Source organism: Capra hircus, chromosome 15, assembly GCF_001704415.2.
Source record: "Capra hircus breed San Clemente chromosome 15, ASM170441v1, whole genome shotgun sequence".
Taxonomy (NCBI): Eukaryota; Metazoa; Chordata; class Mammalia; order Artiodactyla; family Bovidae; genus Capra; species Capra hircus.
Window position 1 is genome coordinate 31,921,259 of NC_030822.1, and position 19,910 is coordinate 31,941,168.

Here is a 19,910-nt window from a genome sequence, read left to right on the forward strand (position 1 = left end):
GCCTGGATGAGGGGAAACCGACAAGAGAGGTGCCCTGAGCAGGATGAAGGAAGGACAGAAGGGCAGCAGCTGGGAGAGGAAAAGGGGTTGCCAGTGCCTCCACTTCCTGACTTCCCAGGCCCTCCCTGCCACTCTGGCCCCCACACCATTGCCCTCAAACTGGTCACTAAGCCATCAATCCACCTGCTCTGCAGGGGTCTCCATTATTAGTGACACCCAGAAAGCCTCTCAGACTTTCAGCAAACATGCCAAGAGATCTCATGTGAGCCTGGCCTTGGGCTGAGCCCTGGGGACACAGAGTGGGTCATACCTGGTCCTTCCCTCAAGGAACTCACAGGCCAGGAGGGGAGGCAGACTCGGTAGGCAGCACAGTATGATTAGCACAGTGACAGAGGAAAGCGCAGGGTGATTCAGGAGGCCAGAGGAGTCGGAGGGCTTCCTGGAGGAGGTGGCCCCTGAGCTAGTCCTGGAAGAGTGGGTAGCAGGAGAAGGGCAGCCCCAGCACGTGGAGGAAAGCAGCAGTGCCTCATCTGGGACTTTGTGCTGTGCCACCTATGTGAAGCAGGTGTGGCAGGGCATGAGGCTGAAGAGGTCTGGGAGGGCCAGGTCACAGAGGGCTTCAAATGCCAGCTCCAGGACTGGACTCTGTCTTGAGGGTATGAGGGAAGTTTTGCTTTGTTCTATTGCCTTCTTTTTTCTTTCTTGATGTGTTCTCATCCTTTCCTGCATAATTTTCATGTCTGTATATTGAGATATTTCTCCCAGTCTGGTTTGGCACAGAGGGTTCTGAAGCAGGTGAGGAACATGGCCTGCTGTGCATTAGAATCATTTTTCTACATGCTCCAGGGGAGCAGGTGAGGACCTGACAAGCTGTGCTTCAGACTCATCGTTCTCCCTCTCCAGGGGAGGGTGGAGTTGCAGGGGTGACTGTGACGGCAGGGAGACCAGGGAGGAGGCAGGGGCTGACTGGAGCCCTGGTGGTGATGGGGAAAGGGAAGGACCATTGAGATGGACCCATACTGTGCACACATTAGTTGGCAACTAATTTACTGTTTGATAAACGACTGAATGAATGAAAACCCAAGTAACCATCTAGGGTGACTGGATGAATAACAGGATAGTAGATTACATGAGACTCTTCACATATGGTCTTTGGGTACCGATAAATGGTACCCAAAGGTACCCTGAGGAAGCCCCTGAGCTGGATGAAGTCCAAAGAGAAATTCATCACAAGGATCCCAGGGCATTTATCGGTACCCAAAGACCAGAAGTGAAGAGTCTCTAGAAGCCCAAGGAAGTGTCTCACTCTGCCTGTGCCTTGGTGTCAAGCAGCTCTCTTTAACTCTCAGCCCTTCCTGCCTCTTTCCCTGGAACTTCTTCTGTTGCTGACTTCAGTACACCTATGACTCTCAAATTTCTCTTGCTGTCCATTCTGCTCCATATCAGACATCCACCCCTGGAGAGTCCACATGTGCCAAACGTCCCCCGCCCACAACCTGATCCTTTACTCAATATTTTTTTATTGAACACCTACTAAGTGTTGGGATGAGCAAAGTGAGCTTACAATTCCACTCTGCTTTCCTATGTATTTTCAACTTAGAGTATGGGAACCTTGTTTTCCTTGAATGTTTCCAAGAGTGCTTGCCTTCATTTCCCCCATCTCATTGCCTAAACTGTACATAAAGCATCTGCCTGCAATGAGGAGACCTGGGTTCGATCCCTGGGTTGGGAAGATCCCCTGGAGAAGGAAATAGAAATCCACTCCAGTATTCTTGCCTGGAGAATCCCATGGTGAGAGGAGCCTGGTGGGCTACAGTCCACGGGGTCGCAAAGAGTCGCACACGACTGAGCAACTTCACACAAACTGTACAGACATAACATCCAGTCAGTTCTACCTAGTAACAGTGGGTGCACTCTCAGTGCCCATACCTTAGTCTGACCACATGATTCAACGTCCTCAGTCTGACTTCACTGTTCCCTATACTGAAATCTTTTATTGCTGTGTTTCTGCAGGGCAGAGATGCAGACAGAAACAAGGCAATGCAGAGGCAGTGAGAGATACAGTTGGCTTCGAGTTTTCACTACATGACCATTTTGCTGTGGGCCACAAAATCTCAGGGAGATGCAAGCATTTATTCTCACACTCCTGGGTCTTCAGGTTGACTTTAAATGGGCTAAAGTGAGCTTGGATGGGCAGCTCAGCTTCAGGCTGTCAGTCTGCCTCAGCTGGGTACCTCCTTGTTGTAGGCTAAGCCCAGGTCTGCTCTCTGGGGTCCAGGCTGGAAGAACAGTTCTGGGCTGCCGGGGTCCAGTCCCCGCAGGATCCAGGGGAACCTGAAGGAAAAACAGCGTCGGCGATTGATTTAGAGAGAGATAAGGAAAGAATGTTGAAGATAAGAAAATAGAGGAGAGAAAAAGGCTGATATTCCTTGGTTTACATAGAGGACCAATAAAACTCTGAGACAAGAAGTTTGCCCTGTTCACTGAGGTCACAGGTGCCCTCTTGGTCTCCTGAGGGAGTGAAGACTCAGAACGTCTTCCTGTTCAGGTCTTAGAAACCAGGGCAGATAAGTGAACGCAGGGAGCCTCTATGCTCCAAGGGATCAGCCTGAAAAAGAGAGGGAGAGGGAGAGAGAGAATGATTGACACAGGGAGACCAAGCTGTTTCAGTGAGCGAGGCCCATTGTTTTTATTTTCAAAAGGGTCTTTTATACCTTTACTTGTACATAGAGGGAAATGAAAGATGCAAAGTCATACAGACTCAGCCCAAACGTTACATCTGTTTTGTCTTTATCAAGACCAGGATTTTTTCTGCAAACCTTTCCCATAGACAATGTTGTGTACATTATCTTCTGGCCTTGGAGGCCTGTGAACATTTTATGACCCTCATTTGATAATGGCTGCTCAACCAGAAAACTTGTTTTCCCTTGAAATGTTTTTTCTTTATATTTCTAATCTATGTCAGCCTCAGAAAGTATTAAACAAGTTACATTTCTCACGGAGCAAAGGTGCAGTAAGTTACAACAAAGAAAGAACCAATTAGCTCAAAAGTCTGATGTGGTTAATTTCAAGGCTACACTTGTTTTTCTTACATTCTAACTATGTTAACTAATGTACTCCCAGGTGGATAAGAGATATGGGAACTTAGCAACAAGCATTGGCCCAATAATGAAATCCTACACCAGCACTACTCTAATAACTTTTAACTCTTTAAAAGGCTATATGTTTTAGGCTTTTTGTGCCTCTCACAGTTGGGAGGCTGTAAATAATCATATGCATAGCTGCAAGAGTCTGGATATACCTGCCAAGCAAGCTAGAATGTTAACAGAGGGGGTTTGATTTGAAATATTTCTCTCGTGTCCAAGAAACTTATTAGCTATAGCCCTAAATTGATTTTCTCTAGAGAAAGGTGGTCAGGGATAGCCTCCTGTTAATATCAGAGGAGTTGGTGAAAGTCATGAAATAGTAAAACAGACAGATTCTGGTTTTGGGGTAGATGCTTGAGAAAGTCTAGGGAGCCCATTGAGTCCTGACGCCTTACTTAACAGTTCTCTTCCACATGACCTTGTCATGGGTGGGATCTCCAGTGGTGGCTCCCGGCACTGGACTATGTTGTGGTAGTCTCTGACCCAAAAAGGAGACCTTCTCCGTTGGTTTGAGTTCCCCCAAGCAGAACTAGAGGCAGGACTTGGGTGTAGTGAGTCTGTAAGTTGATCTCAGGAAGTACAAATGAAGGAGGGGCAAAGTGAGACAGAGAAGAGAATAAAAAATGAAAGCCCCCAGTGAACCCATGGACTGGATTTTCCACAAGAAGAGGATCTATTTTAGAAATTCAGGCTTTTTGGTGGATTGCAAAAGACCACAAGAGTTCAAGTAGTTTTTTGCTGCTATGTACTCTACCCATTAGCATTCTCTCCTGGAATTAAGGAGGTTTATGTCATGCTTTACACCTCACTGAGATGCCATTTTCAATTCTGCCTACTCTGTGTCTCTCCTGGGCAGCTCATCACTTAAACCCACTCCTGGTGCAAATGTGTTTCCATCAGGCTCTTTGGGTTCTTGTAGCATGCATCACATGCTACTTCAAATTCCTCAGTCTAACTCCATCTCCACCTTAAGAGCTTAAACAGCAGAGATACGAGATTTTTTGTTTGTGTTCATAGTTTTATCCTCAGCTCCTTGCACATTACAGGATGCTCAATAATTTTTAGGGGCTTCCCTGTTGGCTCAGTGGTAAAGAATCCACCTGCCAATGCAGGAGATGCAGGTTTGATCCCTGATCCGAGAAGATCCCCGACCCCGATCCAGTGGGATCCCACCATACATGGGATCACGTGTGGTGCACAGGGAGCAACTACTGAAGCTCTAGGCCCTAGAGCCCTTGCTCTGCAACAAGAAAAGTCATGGCAGTGAGAAGCCTGAGCACCACAGTGAGAGAATAGCCCCTGCTCACCACAACAAGAGGAAAGACCGTGTAGCACTGAAGACCCAGCACCACCAAACATAAATTGATTAATTAATTAAATTATTATTTTTTAAAAGAATTTTCTGTTAAATGATTGAGTAACCAGGTTTTGAGGGAGGGAAGATAAGGAATTCAGTTTGGGACACGTTGAATTTGCCAGAAGCTGCTGTTAACTCCATTGCCGAGAGATGCTCACATCTCAGTTTAAACTGTGATTTGGCAGTGACAGGATCTTCAATTGGGAGACTCATAAAATTATAGCCACAGAACATCCCAGTGGCCTAGAATCACTGAACTTTCAAAGTTTAGACCCCACCAAGAGCCAGAGGTATGGTTTTTCCAGTAGTCATGTATGGATATGAGAGCTGGACCATAAGGAAAGCTGAGCACCAAAGAATTGATGCTTTTGAACTGTGGTGTTGGAGAAGACTCTTGAGAGTACCTTGGACTGCAAGAAGAACCAATCAGTCCATCCTAAAGGAAATCAATCTTGAGTATTCATTGGAAGGACTGATGCTGAAGCTGAAACTCCAATAGTTGGCCACCTGATGTAAAGAACTGACTCGTTGGAAAAGACCCTGATGCTGGGAAAGATTGAGGGCAGGAGGAGAAGGGGATGACAGAGGATGAGATGGTTGGATGGCATCACTGATTCAATGGACATGAGTTTGAGTGAGCTCCAGGAGTTGGTGATGGGCAGGGAAGCCTGGTGTGCTGCAGTCCATGGGGTCTCAAAGTCAGACACAACTGAGCGACTGAACTGAACTGAACTGAACTGAAGAGCCAGAGGAGATGAGGGAGCAGGGATGCTTAAACTCTGAAATTTGTGTAAAATTGATGTGAAGGCACATAGATCCATTTTTGGAGGAGAAGTCTCAGCTTTCATCAGATTTTCAAAGATAAAAGACCACTAACTAACTGTTATTATGGTTTTTATAAAAGAAGAAAAACAGAAATACCTGAGAATCTGCTGCTGTGTGCCTAGAAAATCTCTACAAGGATGACAGGAAATTGGAACACTGCTACCTCTGGGAAGTGGGGTTGAAGAATCAGTGAGAGAAGGGCATTTCACTGCTTGCCTTGTGGATTATAAATTTTGAACAATGTAAACATATTACCTTTCTGAAAATTAAGTTAAAACTTTATAATATTACAATTAAAGTTATGGCATGAGTGGCAGTAGAGAGGTTAGGACTCTGGCCTTTCATGGCCAAGGACCTGGGTTTGATCCAGTTCAGGGGCCTAAGATCCCACAATATGCGTGGTGCAGCCAAAACTAATAATAAAGTTATGATTGATCCTGTTAATGAGCAGAGCTTTAAATAAAAAAAACTAGGTAGTATTTGTGCGCATCAATGAAATGGAAGCTAAAAGAGATTAATAATGCAAGAGCTGGCAAAGACATGGAGAAACAGGCACTTTTGTGCATTGTTGGTGGAAAGGTGAAGAGGGACCTTGCGGATGGCAACTTGGCAGTGGCTACCAAAAGGAACACTATTCAGGGCTTTCCTGGCGGCTCAGTGGAAAAGAATCTGCCTGCTAAATCAGGAGACACGGGTTTGATCCCTGATCCAGGAAGATCCCACATGCCATGGAGCAGCTAAGTCTGTGTGCCACAACTGTTGAGCCTGTGCTGTAGACTCAGGAACTGCAAGCACTGCAGCTGCGCACCCTAGAGCTGGTGCCCTGCAACAAGAGAAGCCGCCGCAGTGGGAAGCCCGAGCACTGGAACAGAGTAGTCCCTTCTCTCAGCAGCTGGAGAAAAGCCCACACAGAGGTGAAGAAGATCCAGCAGAGTCAAAAATAAATAAACAAAATCTAAAAAAATTTGTGTGATCAGTATTCAGTTCCTTGAAATATCATCTTTTTATATCTTTCCTGTAAAATTATGCAGACAAGTAGAAAAGGATTTATATGCATGGATGTTCACTGGGATCAAATATGTAACATCAAAAATTAGGATGAAAACCCTGTGTCCATCAATAAGGAAAGAGTTAAGTAAATTATGGATTAACTCTACTATGAAATTCCATGCTGCCCCTATAATAAACAAAATAGATATGCATGCACGGCATGGAAGGAAGACCATGGTACATTTTTTCCTGGGAAAATGTTGTAGAACATGCATGAGTAAGCATCTTTCCTTTCTTTTTGAAAAAAAGTGACAGTAAAACACCCAAACCTACAGATTATTACAAATCAATTAATTTCCATGAAAAAGAAATAAATTACAATGTTTTTTTAAAAAAGCCAATTAAAAAAACACCAATAGCCAGGACATGGAAACAACCTAGATGTCCATCAGCAGATGAATGGATAAGAAAGCTGTGGTACATATACACAATGGAGTATTACTCAGCCGTTAAAAAGAATTCATTTGAATCAGTTCTGATGAGATGGATGAAACTGGAGCCGATTATACAGAGTGAAGTAAGCCAGAAAGAAAAACACCAGTACAGTATACTAACACATATATATGGAATTTAGGAAGATCGCAATGACGACCCTGTATGCAAGACAGGAAAAAAGACACAGATGTGTATAACGGACTTTTGGACTCAGAGGGAGAGGGAGAGGGTGGGATGATTTGGGAGAATGGCATTCTAACATGTATACTATCATGTAAGAATTGAATCGCCAGTCTATGTCTGACACAGGATACAGCATGCTTGGGGCTGGTGCATGGGGATGACCCAGAGAGATGTTATGGGGAGGGAGGTGGGAGGGGGGTTCATGTTTGGGAACGCATGTAAGAATTAAAGATTTTAAAATTTAAAAAAGAAAAAAGAAAAAAAAGAAAAAAATTATCAACATAATTAAAAATTATAATTGAAGTTAAAAAAAAAAAAACCACCCCCAAAGAAAGATCCTGCCTGCCACAACTAAGACCTGGTGTAGCCAAATGAATGGATGAATTAATTAATAAAGCATGTTTTAACAAAGTAAAAAAGATAAAAAGAAAACAAAAATAGGCTGAATGTAGAAACTGTGTGCATCTATATTTAATATTATATTACTGGTAGTGCATCCAAAAAGGTCTTAAATGGTACCATTAGCACAAGAGCAGCAGGCAGGGGTAAGATTGAGTAGAGGGACATGGAGGATGAGGAAGCAAAGGGAGACTTGGGCTCCGTGATTCATTCATACACAATAAGCACTCATTTCTTGGAAATAAAATGAAATGAAAGCACCAAATTGGAAACTGTGTGTTCCACTCTTGACCCAAGCCAGGGGCACCTTCTTGGAGCCACTTCAGGCCCTCAGCATGCCCACCACCAGGGTGTAGTGAGCTTCCACGGGGAAGCACTACCCTCTGGACTCACCCCTATCCAGCCCTCTACCCTCACAACCTGAGGGTTCCTAACTGGAATCATCTTAGGGTCCAGTTCCCTGGCGGCTCAGATGGTAAAGAGTCTGCCTGCACTGCAGGAGACCTGGGTTCAATCCCTGGGTGGGGAAGATCCCCTGGAGAAGGAAATGGGAACCCACTCCAGTATTCTTGCTTGGAAAATCCCATGGATGGAGGAGCCTGGCAGACTACAGTCCATGGGGTCAAAAAAAGTTAGACACAACTGAGTGACTTAACTTTCAGTTGGCAGCAGGCATGCAGGGAGAGTGGAGGACCTTCTGGATCCGTTAGAAATTTCCACCACTATGACTCATGACCCCCTGTCTGGTCCATAAGACATTCTTTCTTGGTATCTCTAAACCACATCACCCTGCTGATTCATCCACCCTGACACAGCCTGCTCACCAGGCCCACAACCCAGTGCCAGTCCCTCACTTCCTCCAGTTCTCCTGCCTCAGGATCCCTGGGCATACCCTCCCCTGGGGTTGTGTTGAAGGTGGAAATGGACCAGAGCAGACTCACCTTCGGAGAGACCTCCCCCTCACTACTCCCACCCTCTAGACACGGGCAACAGACTAACAGAGTTGAACAAGATGGTGTCTTGACTGCAAAGTGAGGTGCAGTGGGCCCTGGTGGAGGGAGGGCACAGGAAGCAAGAATCAGAGGGGGCTGGGGACCTGCCCCAGGGGAACCCAGGAGGGGACCCGATGCAGGGGGAGGGTCCCTTCTTCTGTTGCTGACTAGAGCAGCCTAGATAGCTGAGGGCGGGGGTCACTTCGTTGAGCCCCTGCTGCTTTCCTTGCCTCAATGAAGCCTCTGCTCTGCAGCTCAGATGTCTCCAGAGGGTGTGAGAATCTCTGCCTCATAATGCTTTGAGATTGCCAAGGCCGAAAGGAACCCTGGTGGGAGCAGGACACAGAGAAATGGCTTGCTCTGGGGACCTGATATCTTGGGCTTAGGATCCTACTTTGAGCTCCTTCAGACTTTTGATGGAACTGAAACTGGAGGGCAGGGGTCCTGGTTTCAACACAACCTCTCTGACCTTCACAAGCTGCCTACTTCCTTGACTCTGCATTCCTTACTTGACAAACAGCCAAAGAAGCCATCTGTCCCCCTTCCTGCCTTCCAGGCTGTTGTGAGGAAACTCTCTGTCTATTAAAGCATCTGGGGTTGCAGGTTATGGTGTGTGACAGGAGTCTGCACTTGGGCCATGTCTAAAAGTGATCAAGAAGTCATTCATGTTAGTCCCTCAGTCCCTGAGTCCCATAAGAACAGAGTAGAGCAGAGGGTCTAGTCTCACGAAACAAAGCAGTCATGAAATTTGATGTCATCACACTGCAGCTCTGTTTAATGGATTGGCCATCACAGCACTACCCTTGCTTGTTCCTGTGGTCCCCACCACAGAGCGGGGCTCCCTCCACCCTACCATGGGCTCAAATCCCCCAATATCCTGGTTGGAGACATGGCTGCTAGGTCTGGGTCTGAAACCACCTTCTTGCTTCTCCAGGCTCTTTGAAGCCTCCCTTCTTCATCTGGAGGTCACATGTTGCCAGGACTCCTAAGTAGCAGGCACTGAATTTTCAGAGCCCAACTCCTAAGAGCTGGAACCCCCAAGAGGCCAAGAGCAGGGTCTTCCAGGAGAGCAGAGAGAAGTCCCTCCTGGAGAGTGAGTCTCCCTGCCCTCCAACTGGAGAGAGAAGAAAAGGCAGTGAATGGTCAGCAGGGCCATGGGGGAGTCAAAGCAGCCTAGGGAAGGGCAGATGGGTGACTCACTTAGCAAACGCACACAGCTCGGCCTCTTCTTCTCTGCAACAGACAGCAAAGTGAGGCCTCCAGGTAGACAGACCCTCACGCCCCAAACTTCCCTTCCCTCCAGGCCATGGCCAGACCCCTCCCCATCTCAATCTAGCTTTCCTTCTCCCAAATACACTTCTGACATCCCTTCCTCCTCCTTCTTCCAGGGAATCATCCCCATGTGCCATCCATCCCAGCTCCCAACCCAGCCCCAGGGGCTCTGTCCTGCCACCCAGGGGATAGTGCACATGTGGCCCGTCAGCCCCACTACACCCAGAACCTCCTGGGAGTTGAGGCCTCTTCTTATTGCCCTCCTTAACCAGGTTCTTTTGGTCTATTAGATAGACTTATAACAGAAGGAAACTTTCATGGATATTTAGAGAATCATCCAGGAATATTCACACATTCAGAAAACACCTATAGTGCCTTCTCTGAGATGGCAGAACCTGAGTCACAGAGAAAAATAACTCCAGCTCCCCTCTGACCCTCAATGTCCTCATTAATCACATGGGTCCCTTGAAGGCCCTGGGGACTGAAACAACCAGGGGCCTCTAGCAGTCGTGCTCCCCTTGTGCATGACTCACCACCCAGATAGGCGCAGTTAAAGTGGCTGCAGATGTGATCACTGCTGGAGAGAGTCACCCTGTTCTGGTCTTTATTCTGATTGAATTGAACGACCAAAAAGATTTCTTGAGGGGGAATCAGCACCTGATGCTCCTTAGGAAAGACAGAAAAGTCTTGGATCAGGGCCCCAAAGCAAGTCCTCATAATAAAAAAGGTGGTAGTATCAAACTTATGGGCTGCGGCGTCATCCAGGGAACTGGAGGCAAACTGGCCTAAGCGGACAGGGTCCCACAGCCTCCTGGGTTCAAGATCAGCGCTCACACCGCGGAACACCACCAGCCCTGGTTCCCTGCTGCAGCCCCCACTGCCCCTCAGCAGCTGCAGGGCCCGGGTCAGGTAGAAATGCAGGGCCTTGAAGGGAAAGTATTTCATGTAGGACTCCCTGGAGCGACCGCCTGTCCGCACAGCCTCGTTCAGCTCCTGGTACAAAGCGTTGGATGAGTTTGCGTAGAGCACAATGGCAATTCCATGCTCTCTTTTGAAGCCTGGAGGCAAGCTGAGCTCTGAACTTTTTTGCTCCCAGTACTTCCCAGCATTCTCCCAGGCAACCCGCAGCCTGGTATGGCGGGCCATCTCCTCCTTTAGCAGACGGACTGCCACCGCCTCCATCTTCTCTGAGCAGCCCACATAGGCATCGTCAAAGGTGTCTGGAGCCAGGTCCATGTACTGAGAGGTACCCTGGGCCTATGAAGAAAGGAAGAAAGGACCAAGAGAGGAAAGCATGCAAATTCAGGATACTGGACAGAGGTCCTATGGGCAGATCAGTTCAGAAACACAGAATCTCATTTTTATGCTCAAATATCTAGAGTGTGAACTTTGGCAAAAGCTTAAAAAATTAAGTGACAGGTACTAGAGTCAGACAGATATGGGATGAATCCTGAATTCACCACCTGCTTCCTGTGAGATCTTGGTCAAGTCTCAACTTTTCTGGGCTCAGGTTCTCCCCCTATACACTGAGGATACCTCCAACCTCATAGGGTTATTGTCAGGACTGCTTATAGATCCTCACTGTGTACTAACTAAGAGGAGTCATCTATCATTAGAGAGGTTCCTGCACGTGGTGGGACGTGGCGCTGGATGACCTCCAAGCACCTTTCTGGCTCTGAGACTCACTGTGCAGATGACATACAAATATGCACTCAATCTCCAATGACCTGACCCCATGCCCAGCCTCAGACTCCTTCCCTCTCCCACACAGGCGTGTAGACACCACACCAGGGCCCTGTCAGCGCTGAGACTCAGTCCTCTCCTGCTCTAGAAGCCGGCATCCTCCACCCTGGGTTGGGAGTGGGGAGGAGGTCAAGCCCTGGTCTGGGAGGGGCTGCAGGAGGGTCATACACAGGTAACCCTAAGGAGAGTGCGCAGGCTGGGCCCCGGGTGGGAGATGGGAAGTGAGAGGAGGAAGTTGGAGGCTGTCCCGAGGGAGGAGGGTATGAAGGCAGGAGGGTCACAGGAGGACCTGTGGGTGGAGGTGGGGTTCTGGGAGATGGAGTGGGAACTTGGGGCTCCCTGCAGTGATCCTGAGAGGAAGAGGGTTCGGAGGATGGCATCCTAGAGAAGCATCCCTGGGAGGGAGCTTTGAGGAGTCAGGCCCTGGGTCCCCCCAGCTGTTTCCTTTGTGCAACAGATGTTTCTCCCCTGTTACCTGACCGGGGAAGTAAAGGCCGACACTGGTGAGGATGTAGAGGCTGAGGCGGCCAAGGACGATCAACAGAGCTGCCAGCATTGTTCTTGGGGGATTCTTGGAGAGTGAGATCCAACTGAGGGTGGGACCAGTGATGGTGGTGTCTCAGCTTTGCTGAAAAGGGAACAGAGACTTGGAGCCTTTCTTCTCTGTTATGAGGGCTTCCTGGTCCAGGACTTGGCCAGACAGGGCATAGGCAGGGCTAAGGCGGGGCTAAGTGTGTGGGTGCAGCTTGAATTATAGTATCTCCCACCTCTTCCCAGCACAACCCCAGTTTCTGCTCCCCGCCTCTTGATTCCTTGGAGATATCTGGGGTGCTTGGAGCCATCTGTCCAGTAATGATAAAGTGGATGGGTAATTTGGCTCCACTTGGAGTAGGGAGGGATCAGGGGTCGAGGACGCACCTAGAGATGACCTGTTAGAAGGAAGAGCCAATTCTGACTCCACAATGGAACTGTTTCTTCGACTTGCTTTCCATTGCTTTAGTTATTGTAATCATACATAAGGTTCTGCCTCAGAGAACACTGTCTCTCTGACTATTAAAGTACCTCTGTTCAGCTCCCCGAAAGATAAACTGACCCTCCCACCAGTGAATGGCTTCAAAAAAAGAAGAGATTAACACATCCCTTCCACAGGCTGGGCATTCTCATGTTCTGCAAGATTAACAGCCATTTTAATACCAGATCACCTGACCTGCCTCTTGAGAAACCTGTATGCAGGTCAGAAAGCAACAGTTAGAATGGGACATGGAACAACAGACTGGTTCCAAATAGGAGAAGGAGTACGTCAAGACTGTATATTGTCACCCTGTTTATTTAACTTATATACAGAGTACATCATGAAAAACACTGGGCTGGAGGAAGCACAAGCTGGAATCAAGATTGCTGGGAGAAATATCAATAACCTCAGATATGCAGATGACACCACCCTTATGGCAGAAAGTGGAGAGGAACTAAAAAGCCTCTTGATGAAAGTGAAAGAGGAGAGTGAAAAAGTTGGGTTAAAGCTTAACATTCAGAAAACTAAGATCATGGCATCCAGTCCCATCACTTCATGGCAAAGAGGGGGAAAAATGGGAACATTGGCTGGCTTTATGTTTTTGGGCTTCAAAATCACTGCAGATGGTTACTGCAGCCATGAAATTAAAAGACTCTTGCTCCTTGGAAGGAAAGTTATGACCAACCTAGATAGCATATTAAAAAGCAGAGACTTTTGCCAACAAAGGTCCGTCTAGTCAAGGCTATGGTTTCTCCAGTAGTCATGTATGGATGTGAGAGCTGGACTGTGAAGAAAGCTGAGCCCCGAAGAATTGATGCTTTTGAACTGTGGTGTTAGAGAAGACTCTTGAGAGTCCCTTGGAGTGCAAAGCGATCCAACCAGTCCATCCTAAAGATCAGTCTGGGTGTTCATTAGAAGGACTGATGTTGAAGCTAAAACTGCAATACTTTGGCCACCTGATGGGAAGAGCTGACTCATTTGAAAAGACCCTGATGCTGGGAAAGATTGAGGGCAGGAGGAGAAGGGGATGACAGAGGATGAGATGGTTGGATGGCATCACCAACTTGATGGACATGGGCTTGGGTGAACTCCAGGAGCTGGTGATGGACAGAGAGGCCTGGCGTGCTGCGGTTCATGGGGTCGCAAAGAGTCGGACACCCCTGAGTGACTGAACTGAACTTACTTTACTTCCTCACTGCCTCTCTGTCTCTATTCTATCTTTTTACTTGATTCTTCACTTACTACCTCTGCTCTATAAAAGAACCTGGCATACAGACTTCAATAAGATACTTAGTTTGAGACTCTAATCTAAAATCTTTTTGGTCCACCAGTTTTCCAAAGTTGTATTCCTTTCCTCATCACTTTGTTCTTGGATTTGTCGACCTGTTGGGCCTCGAGCAGAGCAAGCTTGGACTTGGTAACAGGCCGAGAGCAGCAAGGAGCACTGAAGTTTCCGGGCTGTAGGAACTGAGTCTGTGCAGGCGCTGTGCTGTCCCCTGTCCCCAGAGTCCGATGGATCAACAAAGTCTGCGGCTAACTATAGCCAGGGCAATGGTGGTAGGACACCTTCCTTCCTCATAATGACACCGGGGGATCGGGGCTGAGAGCTGTAACTCCCCTTCCCAAGGACTGCCTTGTCTTTCTCTAGGACTTTCTTTGTCTCCTAGCAAAACCAGGGCTAGAGGAGGGTAACTGTGAGATGCGGTCTCTTCCCCCGGTGGGCCCTCACCACACCAGTAGACCTAGGGGACCAAGAGGGTTCCGCCCGCTGAGAAGGTCACCACTTGTGCACTTGCTGATGTGCACACTATATGCATATGTCCAACTGTTGGGTGATGTGTACTCCAGCAGCTGAGCAGCCCCCATTCCCCTCCATTCTCTTTAAACCCCTTCTCTTCAGTGCTGTGCTATGCTTAGTCTCTCAGTCGTGTCCGACCCTTTCCAACCCTTGGACTGTAGCCTGCCAGGCTCCTCTGTCCATGGGGATTCTCCAGGCAAGAATACTGGAGTGGGTTGCCATGCCCTCCTCCAGGGGATTTTTCCAACCCAGGGGTCGAAACCAGGTCTTCTGCATTGAGAGCAGTTACTTTACTGTCTGAGCCACCAGGGAAACCCAAGAATACTGGAGTCAGTAGCCTATCCTTTCTCCAGGGGATCTTTCCTACCCAGGAAGCAAACTGATATCTCCTGCATTGCAGATGGATTCTCTACCAGCTGAGTTACCACAGCGGGACCCTTCAGTAAAGCCTCCCTCAGTAAGCTTTACCCCAATACAGAGCTCTCTCACATCCTCAGGGCCAGTCGGGCATCTCCGCAGCCCTCTGTCCCCTGACATCTCAGACTCCGGTGAAAAAGGAAGGAAGATAGCTCTAAATCGTGTCCAACTCTTGCAGCCCCGGGAACTGTAGTCAGCCAGGCTCCTCTGTCCATGGAATTCTCCAGGCAAGAATACTGGAGTGGGTTCCCATTTTCCTTCTCCAGGGGATCTCCCCAACCCAGGAATCGAACCCAGGTCTCCAACATTGCAGGCAGATTCTTTACTGACTGAGCTCAGGTGACCTCATGTTTATAAACACTAGCCTTTCCCCTCACCTCACTGGGCGTGCTTATAAATACTCTGGCTCTGAGTTTTGGATGCCCCCTGGGAAGTAATGGAAGAAGGGGCCAGTGAGGAATCAGTCAGCAGCTCCTGGCAATGTGAGCCTCTGGAGGTGGCAGGTTTCTTCTCCCAAAGTTGCCAAGTACTTGTGGGTCAAGAAACCAGGATTTAAGAGATGTTCCTGCTATCTGCTGTGTCTGAGATGGGCGTAGAAGGTTACATTCACCCCAGGGTCTTGTCCTGGTCTCATTCATTAATTCAGCCCCATCTTCATCCCCCTATCCTCTTGGGTTTGCCAGACAAAGAATTTTCTTCACCTAGAATCCTGATTCCTCTACCAAAAATAAAGACAAACCATGTCCAGGCTTGGCAGAAGATAGGAGGGAGGTGAAAAGACGTACATCCCAGAGAGTTCCCTGGTGGCCTGGTGGTTAGGATTTCAGACATTCACTGCAGTGGCCCAGGTTCAGTCCCTGGTCCAGGAGCTGAGATCCCTCAAACCACAGAGCATAAACGAGAAAGAAGACAGGAAGTCCAAAAAACCAGACTGCTTGTCTGGCAAACACAGAAGATCAAGACAAGTTCCTTTCTCCCCTTCCAATGAGACTGGCACCCCCTAAGCTCTCCAGGATTAGAAATCAGAAGTCACTCTGCTGTTCTCCATTATTGTGAAAAAACAGCAACTCACCTACATATCTCGATGCATCTCCCCCTAGAGGGTCCTGAGCACTGACAGCTACTGGAACAGAAACTGTTCTATACTGTCTGGATAGCTAGGCCTGCAGGCACAGAACACGGGACCAGAGCTGCTGGTGTCAGGATTTTGTCCTTTCTCCATCCTCTGGCTTTGGGGAATTGCTTCTCTCATCCCGAGACCTGGAACCCAAAGAAAGACCCCAAGAGATGGAGTCAAATCTAGTCATTGAACAACAGTCTGGAGCGAAGTAGGTAGTCCTCCGAGATCACACGGCCCGTCAAAGCTGGAGTTGGGACCCAGACTCTCTACTCTGGGTATCTCTCCATGCTCATCTGAAATAATCAATAAAGAGATACTCCCTGAGGCCAGGGATACTGAATGCAAGACCAAACCCAGTGGGGAGGCACTTGTTCCAGCTTGAATCCTTGATTTCTCTCTGGCTTCAGGGATTCCCTTTTTATGGGAAGAGCTCTGGCCCACAGCACTCTTGGCTGAGGCTAGTATTCCTGAGCCTAGAGGAGATATCCAGAAATAGATGGGAGAGTGTCATATTTCTGAGCAGCTGTGTGGGAAAGGTACAAAGGGTGTGGGATTTGATGGTCTAAAAGAGAAAGCTACCCTCCCCCTCCCCTGGTGGCTGTTGCTGCAGACCAACACCAGCTTCCCCACTGCAGAGAAAGTCTAGGTAAGGGGCACACCACCCTCCTCTTGGGCACTGGGCACAGAAAACTGTTCCTGAAATGGGTAATTTGGGGTGTTAATGGCAGAGTCATAGCAATCATTAGGAAAAGTATCAGGAAACTTTTTATCTTTGTCTGTTCAGGCGGCTGCAACAGAAATACCACAGTGTGTGTAACTTATCAACAACAAACATTTATTTTTAACAGTTTTGGAAGCTGAAAGTTTGAGATCTGGGTCCCATATGGTCATACGAGGGCCCTTGTTTCTGGTTCATAACCAGCACCTCCCCACTGGTTCCTCATGGGGTGGAAGGTGCTAGGGAGCTCTGTGGGATTTCTTTTATAAGAACAGCAATCCCAGTCATGAGGGCTCATGAACTAATGAACCAGTGATCTCCCAAAGTCCCCACCTTCTAATACCATCACATCAGGCAGGCATTAGAGTTTGAGCATATGAGTTTTGGGGAGACACATTCAGACTATTGCATATTTGATGGAGAACTTTGGGATACTTAGGGAGGTTTGAGGCCATTGGGAAATTTGGGACTTTCTAGGGATTAATTCGGAGAAGGCAATAGCACCCCACTCCAGTACTCTTGCCTGGAAAATCCCATGGATGGAGGAGCCTGGTAGGCTGCAGTCCATGGGGTCGCTAGGAGTCGGGCATGACTGAGCGACTTCACTTTCACTTTTCACTTCCACGCATTGGAGAAGGAAATGGCAACCCACTCCAGTGTTCTTGCCTGGAGAATCCCAGGGATGGGGGAGCCTGGAGGGCTGCCGTCTATGGGGTCCCACAGAGTCGGACATGACTGAAGCAACTTAGCAGCAGGAGCAGCAGCAGGGATTAATTTGGAGCTACACCCCCAATAAGGAATGTTCATCACTGGCCTAGATGAGGGGAAACCGACAAGAGAGGTGCCCTGAGCAGGATGAAGGAAGGACAGAAGGGCAGCAGCTGGGAGAGGAAAAGGGATTGCCAGTGCCTCCGCTTCCTGACCTCCCAGGCCCTCCCTGCCACTCTGGCCCCCGCACCATTGCCCTCAAACTGGTCACTAAGCCAATAATCCACCTGCTCTGCAGGGGTTTCCATTATTAGTGACACCCAGAAAGCCTCTCAGACTTTCAGCAAACATGCCAGGAGGCCTCATGTGTGCCTGGCCTTGGGCTGAGCCCTGGGGACACAGAGTGGGTCATACCTGGTCCTTCCCTCAAGGAACTCACAGGCCAGGAGGGGAGGCAGACTCGGTAGGCAGCACAGTATGATTAGCACAGTGACAGAGGAAAGCGCAGGGTGATTCAGGAGGCCAGAGGAGTCGGAGGGCTTCCTGGAGGAGGTGGCCCCTGAGCTAATCCTTGAAGAGTGGGTAGCAGGAGAAGGGCAGCCCCAGCACGTGGAGGGAAGCAGCAGCGCCTCATCTGGGACTTTGTGCTGTGCCACCTATGTGAAGCAGGTGTAGCGGGGCATGAGGCTAAAGAGGATGGGGAGGGCCAGGTCACAGAGGGCTTCAAATGCCAGCACAAGGAGGTTGGACTCTGTCCTGAGGGTAGGAGGGAAGTTTTGCTTTGTTCTATTGCCTTCTTTTTTTCTTTCTCATAGTGTTCTCATCCCTTCCCTCATAGTGTTCGTGTCTGTATTTTGAGATATTTCTCAAAGCAGGTTTGGCACAGAGGGTTCTGAAGCAGGTGAGGAACATGACCAGCTCTGCTCCAGACTCATTGTGCTCCCTGCTCCAGGGGAGCGTGGAGTTGCAGGGGCGACAGTGGAGGCAGGGAGACCGGGGAGGAGCCAGGGCCTGACTGGAGCCTTGGTGGGGGAGTTGGCCATGGGGAAATGGAAGGACCATTGAGATGGACCCATACTGTGCACACATTAGTTGGCAACTAATTTACTGTTTGATAAATGACTGAATGAATGAAATCCCAAGTAACCATCTAGGGTGCCTGGATGAATAACAGGTAGTAGATTACATGAGACTCTCCTGGTGCCGAGTTCAGAGGAACCACCCCAAGCTGGATGAAGTCTAAAAAGATATTCATCACAAGGATCCCAGGGTATTTCTTGGTACCCAAAGGCTAGAAGTGAAGTCTCTAAAAACCCAAGGAAGTGCTTTACTTCACCTGTGCCTTGGTGTCTTTGCTCTTCAGCCCTCCCTGTCTCTTTCCCTGGGACCTCTTCTCTCCCTGAATTCAGTATACTTGTGACTCTCGAATGTCTCTTGTTGTTATTCTGCTCCCTCTCAGACATCTGCCTCTGGAGAGTCCACATGTGCCAAACTTCCCCCCCGGCCCCGCAAACCTGATCCTTTACTCAATTTTTTTTTAATTGAACACCTACTAAGTGTTGGGATGAGCTTACAATTCCACTCTGCTTTCCTCTGTATTTTCAACTTAGAGCATGGGAACCTTGTTTCCCTTGAGTGTTTCTGAGACAGCTTGCCTTCATTTCCCCCATCGCATTGCCTAAACTGTACAGACATAACATCCAGTCAGTTCTACCTAGTAACAGCGGGTGCACTCTCAGTGCCCATACCTTAGTCTGACCACATGATTCAGTGTCCTCAGTCTGACTTCACTGTTCCCTGTCCTGAAATCTCTTATTGCTGTGCCTCTGCAGGGCAGAGATGCGGACAGAAACAAGGCAATGGAGAGGCAGTGAGAGATACAGTTGGCTTCGGGTTTTTACTACATGACCATTTTGCTGTGGGCCACAAATCTCAGGGGGATGCAAGCTTTTATTCTCATACTCCTGGGTCTTCACGGAGAAGGCAATGGCAATCCACTCCAGTACTCTTGCCTGGAGGATCCCATGGACGGAGGAACCTGGTGGGCTGCAGTCCATGGGGTCTCTGGGAGTCAGACATGACTGAGTGACTTCACTTTCACTTTCCACTTTCATGCGTTGGAGAAGGAAATGGCAATCCACTCCAGTGTTCTTACCTGGAGAATCCCAGGGACAGGGGAGCCTGGTAGGCTGCCGTCTGTGGGGTCGCATAGAGTCAGACACGACTGAAGTGACTTAGCAGCAAGAGCAGCAGCCTGGGTCTTCAGGTTGACTGTAGATGGGCTAAAGTGAGCTTGGATGGGCAGCTCTGCCTCAGCTGCCAGTCTTCCTCAGCAGGCTGCCTCTTTGTTGTAGGCTGGACCCAGATGTGCTCCTCTGGGGTCCAGACTGGAGGAACAGTTCTAGGCCATGTTGTGATGGTCTCTGACCCCAAAAGGAGACCTTCTCTTTTGATTTGGGTTCACCCTAAAGCAGACCCAGAGGCAAGCACTTGGTGAACTAAACTTATTTGTAAGGTGATCTCAGGAATTACAAGTGAAAGAGTGGAAAAATGAGATAGAGAAGAGAGACAAGTACCCCTGCTAAAAGGGTGTGACCACTGTGGTCAACTATGTCTCTCTGGAAACCCTCTGTGGACTAGGGAATCTGATGTTCCACCCTCATTTGGGAGAGCTGTACCTGGGAACATTAAATCTCCTGCACTTTGGGGCTGCCCTGAGCAAGTTCCCAGGATGA

At 48.5% G+C, this 19,910-nt stretch overlaps 1 protein-coding gene across 1 annotated transcript; it reads right to left on the minus strand.

Moving 5' to 3' along the window:
• On the minus strand, positions 9,152-12,049 carry LOC102169399 (ecto-ADP-ribosyltransferase 5). Its single transcript, XM_013969696.2, has 4 exons — positions 11,878-12,049; positions 10,193-10,916; positions 9,588-9,620; positions 9,152-9,501 (listed from the first exon to the last, which is right to left on the minus strand). The coding sequence occupies exons 1-4, from the start codon at positions 11,956-11,958 to the stop codon at positions 9,395-9,397; spliced, it is 945 nt and encodes a 314-aa protein (XP_013825150.2). The 5' UTR covers positions 11,959-12,049; the 3' UTR covers positions 9,152-9,394.

What these genes read in the sequence shown, in the direction of transcription:
- LOC102169399 (XM_013969696.2), bottom strand. Translation starts at nt 11,958, where the DNA reads ATGCTGGCAGCTCTGTTGATCGTCCTTGGCCGCCTCAGCCTCTACATC. An exon ending in TAACTGCGCCTATCTGGGTG is followed by an intron (nt 9,621 to 10,192) that starts GTGAGTCATGCA and finishes TGTCTGTTGCAG; the next exon opens with AGAAGAAGAGGCCGAGCTGT. An exon ending in GAGCTGTGTGCGTTTGCTAA is followed by an intron (nt 9,502 to 9,587) that starts GTGAGTCACCCA and finishes TTCTCTCTCCAG; the next exon opens with TTGGAGGGCAGGGAGACTCA.